At 37.6% G+C, this 12,211-nt stretch overlaps 1 protein-coding gene across 4 annotated transcripts in view; it reads left to right on the forward strand.

Moving 5' to 3' along the window:
• LOC135087688 (piezo-type mechanosensitive ion channel component) overlaps nucleotides 1-12,211 on the forward strand; it is a 55,206-nt gene that overhangs the window by 13,707 nt on the left and 29,288 nt on the right. For 3 of the 4 annotated variants that reach the window (XM_063982434.1, XM_063982435.1, XM_063982436.1), the window contains exons 7-21: nucleotides 83-248; nucleotides 1,122-1,181; nucleotides 2,084-2,192; nucleotides 2,396-2,477; nucleotides 2,578-2,809; nucleotides 3,837-4,035; nucleotides 4,857-5,056; nucleotides 5,461-5,609; nucleotides 5,686-5,829; nucleotides 5,935-6,010; nucleotides 6,216-6,343; nucleotides 6,610-6,805; nucleotides 10,991-11,173; nucleotides 11,495-11,667; nucleotides 11,782-11,917. In XM_063982434.1, the coding sequence (XP_063838504.1) occupies nucleotides 83-248; nucleotides 1,122-1,181; nucleotides 2,084-2,192; nucleotides 2,396-2,477; nucleotides 2,578-2,809; nucleotides 3,837-4,035; nucleotides 4,857-5,056; nucleotides 5,461-5,609; nucleotides 5,686-5,829; nucleotides 5,935-6,010; nucleotides 6,216-6,343; nucleotides 6,610-6,805; nucleotides 10,991-11,173; nucleotides 11,495-11,667; nucleotides 11,782-11,917 (2,233 nt within the window). The remainder of the gene's footprint in view (nucleotides 1-82; nucleotides 249-1,121; nucleotides 1,182-2,083; nucleotides 2,193-2,395; nucleotides 2,478-2,577; nucleotides 2,810-3,836; nucleotides 4,036-4,856; nucleotides 5,057-5,460; nucleotides 5,610-5,685; nucleotides 5,830-5,934; nucleotides 6,011-6,215; nucleotides 6,344-6,609; nucleotides 6,806-10,990; nucleotides 11,174-11,494; nucleotides 11,668-11,781; nucleotides 11,918-12,211) is intronic. The other variant, XM_063982437.1, reaches the window with a different exon arrangement.

The raw sequence follows: 12,211 nt of genomic DNA on the forward strand, positions 1-12,211 counted from the left end.
CTCTACAGTTATACTATTAATTTGACAAGTTACGTGCCACTTACGTTTTATTGTATTTATTTATTGTATGTTGTGTTCCCAGATACTTTGGCCTCACACAACTAGTAAATATCAACGAAACAAACCCAACGAGTTTCTCTTATGAAGTCACGGATGACCACATGTGGGCCACACTCGCTAGTCCCCTAGTCATACTGTTCACGTATTACATCCTAGCCCTCGAATCACGGGAACTCTTCAAGCCCAAGGTATGTGCGCACGTATTTAGTAGATTAGTTAATTAAGCTATTCAGTAATTAAATGATTTCTCGTGACTAATCGAGTAATGCTACCGTGCTTGTTAATATACTTAATTTCCGATTGGGCGTTCGCTGTTTTGATTAACGCTGAAAGTGCATTAAAACTTTGCAAGTGCTTTGAACTCTTCAGAATGCAGTCACACTCACACGGTAACTTAGTGTTATGCGATTAGTTTTGGTGGCGTGAGGTTACTTTTTGATTGGACTTTTCCTATCTATGCTATCTATGGGGGTTTAAGGCGAAAAAAAAGAGCGCCTTGACCGGTGTAGAGGCTGGTAAGCTGAATGGGTCGCTGGTGCGCGGCGTGTCGTTCCACCGCGCCAGCCGCCGCGCCACAAGGGACAAGTGGATGAGCGCCACTAAGAAAGTCCGAGTAAGGCTTGCGCCATTATCCACTAGCACAAGTAGTTTCCCCTCAATACAACACTACTGTAGACGCAAGCACTTAATAGAAATTCGGTCAGCGCTCACTAGTTCTGTACATAATTACAAGCTTATAATTAATTTCACAATACCTTTTATTTTGTGTGTTAATCACCATTTTTACAGCAACTGATGTACTTTGCCACTGTAGATAGCTATTTCCTCCTTCTAAATAGATTTAATGCACGTCTGTCGTTTGTTTTGGTAAATAACTAATTGTAGTTTAACACAAAAACACCCACTACCAACGGCACAACGTAGATTTCTACTAAAAGCGCAGTGAAGCGTAACACGCATAATAGGCTAACAAACACTTTTTACAGGTTTTGGCATTTAATTTCTTCGATATCAAAATTTTTTACTTTTTGTTTTTGCAACACGCTTTCGTTCTTTTATAGGTTGCATATTCATACATAAATTCCAAAGCACTCCGTGGGAACGCCAGTGAGACTACCCCTGTAGGTATTTCATTTTCTCTTTTCACTGTTGGGTGTCGGGATTGTTTTGTCTGTGGTATCGTTTTCACCGGTTTCTTGCATATGACTCACTCTTACCTCTATTCTATACGATTATAATATTCATGCTATTGAAACTGCAACACAAAAACAGATATTTTGTGATCATTTGTGTTACCTCATCTAGCTTTTCATACATTGGCGCAAGAAATTGGTGTGAATGATATTGCAAAGAGATTTTATGGCATCTCTTTATTAGTATTGGATCCACATCAATACTTTATGGATAAAAATAAGCTTGGGTTGCTTTACTTATTTTTCTAACTATACATTAGAGTCATTCGCCCGATGAACATTGCCAACATATCGAAACTATTGTATACTTGTATTCGTGTGTGTCCATACCATATTTGGTGAGCATTATTTCTATGTTTGATTGCAGTGTGTGTGTTGTGTTTAACTTACAATATTGTCTGTCATGTAATGCATGTTACACAATTTAAAAAAATACTATACTCTACCCACACAATTACACCCTATACATTTTTTATAATTATTATTGTATAAATTAAAGGCATTCGTTATGTGATTACTTGTAATTATAATCATGTTGATCCTTTACTTTATAACGTTGTTGGCGCCATATTCTAGAATCTTGAACTTTCTCTTAGTTAAATGTCGTATTTGCATTGTTGTTATTACACTGTCGATAAATAAAATAACGAAAGTTCAACGACAGCTTCTAATCAGAAACTTCTGTCATAGTTGTACATCCAAGGTAAAGAAGTAGCAAACTCGTAGACTACAGATTTCTGATTCCTGTAATTATTTGCGGCGCTTGTGGTTGTCTAAATACGTGTGGTAATAAGGGTCTTCTAAGTTCTAACATGTGTTAATTTGCGTAGCTAATAAGGAACATTAGCCCAAGCAAGCGATGGTCGAGCGTGCGATCAGCCTCGATGTCTCGCCAGCTGCACCAAGATTCCACGGGCTCTGTGGTCGTGCCTGATGAAGGTAAACACTATTTTGTATCTTTGCAATTTAGCACGTGTAGAAAAGGTTAGACATTATTGTAATAACTTTTTTATGGGCCAGATTAATGAACTTAACTGATTAATGAAGCTTGCTTTTGAGATCAATTCGACCATTTGTTTATAGTAAGACGAATGTATCTTCAACACTTATTATAGCTAAACTTCATTCCACGTCTTTTCCAGAGTCAGTTCTAGATGTCGAAGAAAACACTCTAATGGATGACGTCGTAGCGGCTATAATTGATTTCTTCCAAGTTCTAGTCAGGTAAATACAATACAAGTAAATAAAAATCAACAACACAGAGAAAAGAAAGAAATCGAAGGGTAAAAACACTCATAATAATATGGTCTCATTTTCTTTACAGATCCTCGTACATAGCGACGACGATCATAATGATGGCGTGGAGCATAATGTTCCACTCGTGGCTCACGTTCGTGTTCCTCATGTGGGCCAACATCGTGTGGTTGTGCCAGGACCAGCGCTCCTTCATGCTGAAGACCAGCCCTATTCTGGTGTGCTACGCGATGTTATTGCTCCTCACGCAATACATATACGGCATGAATCTGCTGGAGTCTGAACTGCCGTCGAATATTACGGTTAGTACAAAGTCAGCGATTTATCTTCTTAAGAACGAAATCGTATTCTTACGAAGAGGTAGCCGTGTAAGTTACAACACTCCTTCATGCTCGAGATCAAGCTGCCTACTCAATGCGAATACATGCAGCATCTGATCCTATACAATGTTCTTGAACACAAAAGTGTAGCTGTCAAATCAAATGGGTTTGGCTTTAAATAAACTCCGCGTTTGCCGCCCCAAATAACTACTAATTTGTTAAAAAGACGCCAAGACTTAAACATTGTTATTTGCAGTTATTAAAATTATAATTTGAATTGGACCGCGACTGCAGACTACACAGAGAGTACTGTTAGATGCGCACTCTACCAGCGTCTAATACATAGCAATTAATATGTGCGGCGGCAAGCTGACTAGTCGCGTAGGCCATAGACATAGGCTAATGACAGTCCTTTAAATTATTATTAGGTAACAAGTTATTTTCTACACACAAATCAAGCCCACAAAGAGTCTTAACAGCTTATTAAACTATTATACTACACTGTTAAAATACACAGTATTATTAAAGTGTTATAAGTACTCGAATTAGTTATTTGGTATTCAAGGTGAGTTTTAATTATAAGGGACGATTTGTATGTGTCGACTGTATACCGAGATTCGTCACGGTACATGTATGTTCACAAATTTTATGGTACATAAAAATTAAGTTTAATAAATAAACACACAATGGGAGTAGAATTACTTAATTTTACTTACATTTCTCTTTTATTAATCCTAGTAAAGATGAATGATAACCAGTGATCGGATGCATATTTACCTAAAGATGAGGTGTGTAATATGGAATGCACTTTTGTATCGAAAATATAAATATCCTAATATTTATGACACCTAATACCAGGCACTGACTCAGTTATTCGCTAAACCTCAAGTTTGCTTGCTGGTAGTAGGTACAGATGATTCATATCACCACAGATAAACGACAGCAATATTATTTTGATGTCTCATTTGTTTTTAAGAATGTCATACTCATGACAATTTCGTTTTTCCAGGAAGTGAACTTACGTCAAATCGGCGTGGGCCGAGCGGAGGGCGAGCCATGCGTGCCGCTTCTGATCAAGGCGCTGTTTACCTGCATGTTCTGGGTGACGCTCCGCCAGCGGGTAGCGGAGATCCGCCAGCGGCGGCAGTCCGCCGTCATCACCGATATGGCGGCGCCGCTACAGCTGACGGTGTCCACTGCTGCGAGCGGTGAGTGGTTTGCGGTTTGCTTTTGTTTTAAACAAGATGAGACAGCTGTAGTGGTGTCAGAGTCACGTATTATATGACATTTCGCGTCGCTGCTGCTGAGAAGATAAATACTAATAGCGGGTCCACACCGGACGATCCATCGAGCTCCGGTCACTATATTTTTCTACAATTTTCTACATATTTTAAGTAGGCATGCTAATAAAACAAATAATCTGGCTGAGGATAAAGTCCTCAGTCACACAATAATGTATTAAGTAAGATGCATTATTGTTAAATGATAAATGAAGGATAGATATTCACATTAAAATTATTTGTCTCATTTATTTAAACGACAGGTCTGGCGGATGGTAAAAAATTATTATAATTTAATTTTCTTTAGACATGCTTTTTTCCCCACATCTCTAATTAAACTATCTAACATTTTAGAATTGTTATTATGTTATAATCAGCATTTTCTTTCACACGAATGACTGAATTCTGAACTGTTTTATCTTCTTTACTTACTTTATTATTCTTTCAATTATAATACGCACTTTCCAACTTTAAATTTTACATAATGACAACAAAGTCACCTTGAATATTATACGAAAAGGTGTGTTCACATTGTTATGTGATGCGCACGCTGTACGAAAAACAGCGAAAAGGTCGACTTTTTAGGCTTGATTTTAGGCTTATATGCGTACCGTACGTATTGGGTACGCCCCACGCACGTTTTATGGCATTTTTATTATTCAGTAGTAATTTTTTTATGATTCCTAAGCAAATTAAAAAAAATCAAGGGGTTAAGTCAAGTTAAATTATTATGTATCATTGGTATTCAGTGATTGAAGCGCAGCGCGAAGAGGAAAGTCGGTCGCGTCTTCTACGCGCGCTGGGCGAATGGCTACGCGCGGCGTGCGCTCGCTACTGGATCTACGTGGTCGTCATCATGCTGTTCGTCATAGGCGTCACGGGCGACCGCATGACCATCTTTCGCATCATATACATGTTCCTGTTCCTGGTGTTTATACTCATGTTCCAGGTAATGAGATAACGTAATGATAGTACTTGATTAAGATTAGAACCAATCTCAATTTATTGCCTCTATCAATCAATCAGTGCAGCCAAAGGTTGGCCACTGCTAGACAAAGGCCTCGCCTAAGGATATTTTCTTTATACATACCATCATGTTTCTATTTATTTATATTTATTATACTCGTCTCAATACTGTGTTTGTTTTCTTCGACGAAACTACAGTAGGTATCCACAGTATGTAGGATAAAGCACTCGAGATAAGATCGCATTTTCAACTGTTTAATTATACTCCATCTCGGATGAGAAAACATATTACTCAGATACGAGTATGAGACTTGACTTCAGTTATTGAACAAATATGCACGTTGTTATGTTACCATTTATTTATTTTAATGTATTTTCTATCCACAGATAAGTTGGCGTTTATGGCGACGGTTAATGTATACATTCTGGATAACAGTCATTATTTACTCGATGATAAATTTGATATTAATTTACATATACCAGTTTGATAACTTTTCAAAAACTATTGAAACATATTTGCTGATCAACGAACGACTGTAAGTTGTAGTTTAGTCTTTATATTTAAGTCTATAAAGTATATTTTGGTTTGCTAATAAATGTGAATGTTTACAGGCAGCACGATTTAGGTTTAGAACCTTACCATCCAGCAGATTTATTTGTGAAACTCCTTACACCTACCTTATTCTTGATAATCACCATAATGCAAGTGCATTACTTCCACAAAGACTTCATGGCGTTATCAGATCCAAAGACAAGGTAAGACACCAAAAAGTACTGGTGACAGCATGTTAATAAACTGGAATCTTACGTAGTTGGAATAGATGCGATTTTCGTACCTTTTAAAAATGGTTCTCTTTACAGAACAAACAGCGTTGTTCCTAAAGATGTTGACTCTAGCAGGCCAAGTCAAGCTGGTGCTTCCACCATGAAAGATGACGTAAGTCTTAAACAATATCAGTTTTTTTATCTATAATATGAAATACATTTTATGAGCGGAACGATCTATATTTCGATGAAGCAACTTACTACTGCTATCTAATATAGCAGGCAGTTACTTATTAGTCTAAAAAAATTCGCGTAACAGTGGTCTGCTGTAGATTAAAAGTTGTGAAACCACGTAATGTCACTTATATCGTTTTTAGATACCTCAATTACCGTCCGAAGAAGAACGAGCGGCGTCGCCCGAAGGTGCAATGGATGATAAGAGTCTGACTGAAGCTGATCACTCCATGACTTCCATGAACACCACTGCGAAACGATCCTTGCACAGGTACTCATATTGTAAACGGAATATAGAGTAGCTAGCTCTCTTTCTTAGTGTTTGTTCATCAACAGTTTGATTGAAATGTCAAGTGCTCACATTATCACCCCAGGTTTAAACGAATGTTATTAGCTTAAAACGATCAATTGTATTTTTTACCTTATTTACATAGTAAGCTACTAAGCTGTGTCTCTTAGTTGTTAATTAGGATTGTGCACAGCGTATAAGATAGAAAAAATAGGGATTTCCTTCAAATGTGCGTTTGTTCATTGCAGAAAACCATCTCGCGCGCGATCGTATGCTCCAACTATAACGGAACGTCCCGAGAGCGGATTCGTGCCGTACGCCAAACGCTTATACGAAGCGGTGCGCGGTCACTTCTACGAGTGGATGGACAAGGCGTTTGCATACTTAGACCTGCATCTTGTGAAGGTCATCTTCATCGCTCTTATGCTGCTTTGTGTGCTTAACGTAAGTATTGCTACTTAAGTCATTATAAAGTAGAGATGAGACGTATTTACTAGAACAGATCCACACACTAGGTATTTTACAGTACTAGGCGGCACCTATTCCAATTTTTTAAATATTTGATCCACCTAGTATTTTATAAATTACACGATTTCCGACCCTACCCTTATGTGCGAACGTAGAGATTCACTCCGTCTCTGTCTGACCAAACAAATTTGAGCGCGACGAAGCAAACGCACACAAACGTAGTCAAACCATATTCATGTAAATAAGAAAAAATATGTTAAATATTTTTGTGAAATTGATATCTTTTAAATACGCCATCTTTTAAGTTGACAGTCCTAAGCCTGTTAAAGTATGAAGGGAGGAATTATTATTCAATTTCAAATTGCATTATTCATACTACGGTTGTATCTTTTCATAGTAGGGAATTTAGTGCAATGATTTGTATGGAGACCCCTCCACTTTGGTATAGAAGGCTCATTTTTGCACCAGTTGTTCTTTGGGTGCTCCTGAGTAGATTTCCGTCGGTAGACATCGGGAGCCCCCCCTGTGGTAGCAGGGGGAGGGGGGGCAAGTTTCCTTCTGCCGCGCTTCACTTTAAGGCCCATATCTTCAAAACTATGGGTATTAGGGCAATTGTGGTGTCATTTTCGGATAATTAAAGGATGGCGAATTCATTTCTAGAACAAACTTTTTGCCTTTTCATACAAAAAAATTGAAATATGGAGTAAAATTCACAAAAACCAAAAAGTATTTTTTTAAATAAACGTCGTTTACTTTTAAACCACTGGAGATAATCTAATAAAAAAAATATGTCCTGAAAGCTACATTTATCAGGATTATAAATATATACCATTGTATGGTACTTTTTTTGAAAAAAGTAGGTGAAAAAATTTTTTTCTTCAGGACACAGCGGGCGAATTTTAATGCGCGTCGGAATTTTTTTTTTATTTTATCCATGAATTCAAACTATTTGGTTCATAAGCAAGTAAAGATTATTATTTTAGAATTTATTTAGAGTTCCTGGCACATCATGCCACCATGATTTGTATTTTTTCTTTAATTAATTTTGAACTCTATGTGTAAGACATAAGGTTGAAAATAGTTTAAATACATTGTATTATTGAAAATATAAGAAAGCACTAAATAAAGAACTTTAATTTGTCTAAACGTCTAATGATATTATTATTATTTTAATTAACATTTTTTTTTCTACATATACTATTGTACCAGTGATAACGGAAAGGTAAGTGTGAGGAAAGAGAGGATTGATATTATCATAGTACGGGAGATTATTTTTAGCACAAAGGCTACGGCTGTGACCATTATAGTTGTGTTTTCAGACAGCACCAGCTTCTGCACTACTTCTTTCCAGGCAAGCTTCGGCAGCTACGGGCAATTGGTCCATGTAGGCTCCATGTTGCTATCGATTCTGGTCCACCCCCAACCAGTCGGGTAAAGGGGAGACTGAGTTGGTTGCTTGCAACTGACCCTATACGCGAACCCCTTGAATCAACTAAAATTTAAATAATTTGAAAAAATCATAAGGACATAATTACTGCCCTTGATATACTGATACAAAACTGCCTAGGTTGGTGGGCACTTACAGCACTCGTTCATAGTCAAGCATGTAGTAATAAACACAGTGAACGTTTAAGGAGGTTTGCTACAGTATTTCAAGCTGAATTCTACCCTATAATTATGTGTGCACTAAAAACAGGGGTGTAAGAAACGCAATATTTACATCCTTAGCCACAGCCAGGCAGCACTCAAACAAAGCCATCGCCTCAGTGAAGGTTGAGTCTAGAATTAGGTATTCTAGATGCAATCTTAAAGATGAACAAACTCTGGAGGCATGACTAAGTGTCCCTAATGTGGGATACCTGGACAAACACGGATCGAATGCAATGAGAGAGCCGACAGTCTAGCGAGACAAGGGTCAGAGACGATAACTATTGGGTCAGAACTGATAGTACCTTTATCTAAAAGCTTAGGTACGTCATGGCCATAATATGGCCATATCCAAGAATAACAGGGCTGAATGGGAAAGCTCCAACGATATAAGCCTCTCCAAATCATTCCTAAAGGGAAATACAGGGTCATGAAGAAAACTTTTCAAAGGTATGCCCAAGCAATTACAGGTACGCAAACTGGGCATTATGGAATGAATCACATGTCCCACAAAATGGGCCTTACAACAGAAGCTCTCGAGCATGTGGAATACAATGTGGAGTCCATGAAACACTTAATACTGTAAGGATGGGTCTGCTTGGGTCAGCATATCCGGCATCAGAAGACTATTAGGTGGCTTTCACTCAGACGCTTAATTCACTTATCTAATGGATAGGATTTTTTGTGATGATAGGGAATAAAAAAGGGAGAATAAAGATCCTAATGGGTCGCTGTGGACTACGCTTAGGTGTGACCCTACATAAAATAACCCAGACAGCTTTGTATCAGCATTGGCTACTGGTAGTATATCAAGGGGTTCGCGTATAGGATCAGTTGCAAGCAACCGACTCAGTCTTCCCTTTATCCGACTGGTTGGGTGTGGACTAGAGTCGATAGCAACATGGAGCCTACATGGACCGATTTGCCCGTAGCTGCCGAAGCTTGCCTGGAAATGGTGAGATGTAAGTGCAAGAAGTAGTGCAGAAGCTGGTGCTGTCTGAAAAAACAACTATAATGGTCACAGCCGTAGCCTTTGTGTTAAAAATAATCTCCCGTACTATGATAATATCGATCCTCACTTTCCTCACACTTACCTTTCCGTTATCAATGGTACAATAGTAATAGTATGTAGAAATAAAAATGTTAATTAAAATGATAATAATAATCATTAGACGTTTAGACAAATTCAAGTTCTTTATTTAGTGCTTTCTTCTTATGATATTTTCATTAATACAATGTAATCAAACTATTTTGAACCTTATGTCTTACACATAGAGTTCAAAATTAATTGAAGAAAAAATACAAATCATGGTAGCATGATGTGCCAGGAACTCTAAATAAATTCTAAAATAATAATCTTTACTTGCTTATGAATCAAATAGTATGAATTCATGGATAAAATTTTTTTTTTTTCCGACGCGCATTAAAATTCTCCCGCTGTGTCCTGAAGAAAAAATTTTTTTCACCTACTTTTTTCAAAAAAAGTACCATACAATGGTATATATTTATAATCCTGATAAATGTAGCTTTCAGGACATATTTTTTTTATTAGATTATCTCCAGTGGTTTAAAAGTAAACGACGTTTATTTAAAAAAATACTTTTTGGTTTTTGTGAATTTTACTCCATATTTCAATTTTTTTGTACGAAAAGGCAAAAAGTTTGTTCTAGAAATGAATTCGCCATCCTTTAATTATCCGAAAATGACACCACACTTGCCCTAATACCCATAGTTTTGAAGATATGGGCCTTAAAGTGAAGCGCGGCAGAAGGAAACTTGCCCCCCCTCCCCCTGCTACCACAGGGGGGGCTCCCGATGTCTACCGACGGAAATCTACTCAGGAGCACCCAAAGAACAACTGGTGCAAAAATGAGCCTTCTATACCAAAGTGGAGGGGTTCTTGCACTAAATTCCCTACTATCAAAGAAAATTGTATTTTAAAGTCATATTACGTGGATTAGTCCGCACTAGTCGCGTCAAGTATGCTAAATTACTATGTACTAGGTGGAACAGGTATTTGGATCGAGTATTAATAAATACTAGGAATAGGTGCACCTAGTATCAAATTTACCTAGTATAACCCATCTCTATTATAAAGGACTGCAGTATTTACGCTCAATAGTTGGTATCACTTAACCGATAGAGAGTGACAGACCTAACTCTACAGTGGCGCCAACTGATGGGCTTAAATACGTTAGGTAGCCTTCATTGTTTTACTGTGTCTTTATATGGAATGGGGAAGCAGCTAAGTCTAAAATCACTCGCTCTATTGAAATCTGCTTTTCATTTTCTACAATAACGATGCGTCAACTACCATTTAAACATAAATGGAAACCTGATGTTACAGTAACATAATACTATGATATACTCCCATAAAGAATATTACTTTAAAGTCGGGCGATTATACTTGGATAAACGACGCAGTGACCTCACCTATCTAATCTGGAGTCTTAAATGGTCCAGTAGACTCCAAAAACCAGAATGACACTATTCATCATTATTTATATTTCCCAGGTGTGCGCGATGCACGTGCCCATAATGTTAATGATATCTCCCGGTCTGTGGTTGGGCGCGCGGCGGCAGCGCATCTGCGTGCTGCTCATATCTACCCTCATAAGCGCATACCTGATGGCCAAGATGGTCTACCAGATCGAGTACATCAAGCACGCGTTCTTTAGCATCGAGTGTCCGAGCAGTGTAAGTAATTTGACAGCTTAAAAATAGTGAAAATGGTTCACGAAAAACAATAACATTAAAAAACAAATGACAAGCTTGTCACCGAAAGGGCATCCACTAAGCATCATAACAAGTTATCGCGCGCAAGGGAAACCTCGCTTTTTTTTAAAACGAACGTGTTTCATTTCACTGTTATACTCGTAAAATATTTAATTTTGATCTTTGCGTTATTTACATTTGAATTGAATGTAGTCTGAGCTAATAGACGCATTCACAATCACGTTATGAAGACTAGCATCTTAATTACTCTGTACAATTCATTTTGTTTTTATCTCTTTTCAGTCTGGAGAAAACATAACAATTCTAAATACTACCACGTATAACAACGCCGAATGGCTTGGGTTCCTGAAGGCGTCGCGAGACAAACCACTAGTGGTTCTTCTCAAAGGCTACATTGGACTTATAGCTGTCTTTACCTTTTATTCTCTAGTCAAGTATAGACAGCAGGCAAAAAGGTAAGTTCCTATACATCCAGTGCATCAAGCTAAATGGTATCTTATGGAATTGTAAAGGCACTATTTTGAAACTTGTCGTACTTTTTTCTGATGAAAACTTTTTTGTTTTTACAGACAGTTACTAGGTGTAGACAATAAGGAAAAAGAGAAAGTAATGTTTCCGGAGATCACCCGTCAAGACGCCGACACAGACATGATCCATTGCATCAAATATTTGATTAACTACGGATTTTATAAATTTGGAGTAGAGGTAACTTTGCACATAATCATTTATCTCAATTTATTTTATTTATTTAAAATCTGTATTGCACACATAAAAAACAGTGGTACAACTTGCGAGCTACATACCTAGTAGTTAGGACCATAAATAAAAACTTGGAATAGTTCTTCAATGCCGTCAGTCAATCACTGATCACCCCAAAACCCATTGGTTTAGATATCGAATCTTGCACGCTAGTTCGATTTCCGTCGTCCGCTGGCCTGTTTCTTTAACGGGCATGGGCATATTAGCAATTGTACACTACATTAGTAGTTATCTTTTTAA

Source organism: Ostrinia nubilalis, chromosome 3 (assembly GCF_963855985.1).
Source record: "Ostrinia nubilalis chromosome 3, ilOstNubi1.1, whole genome shotgun sequence".
Taxonomy (NCBI): domain Eukaryota; kingdom Metazoa; phylum Arthropoda; class Insecta; order Lepidoptera; family Crambidae; genus Ostrinia; species Ostrinia nubilalis.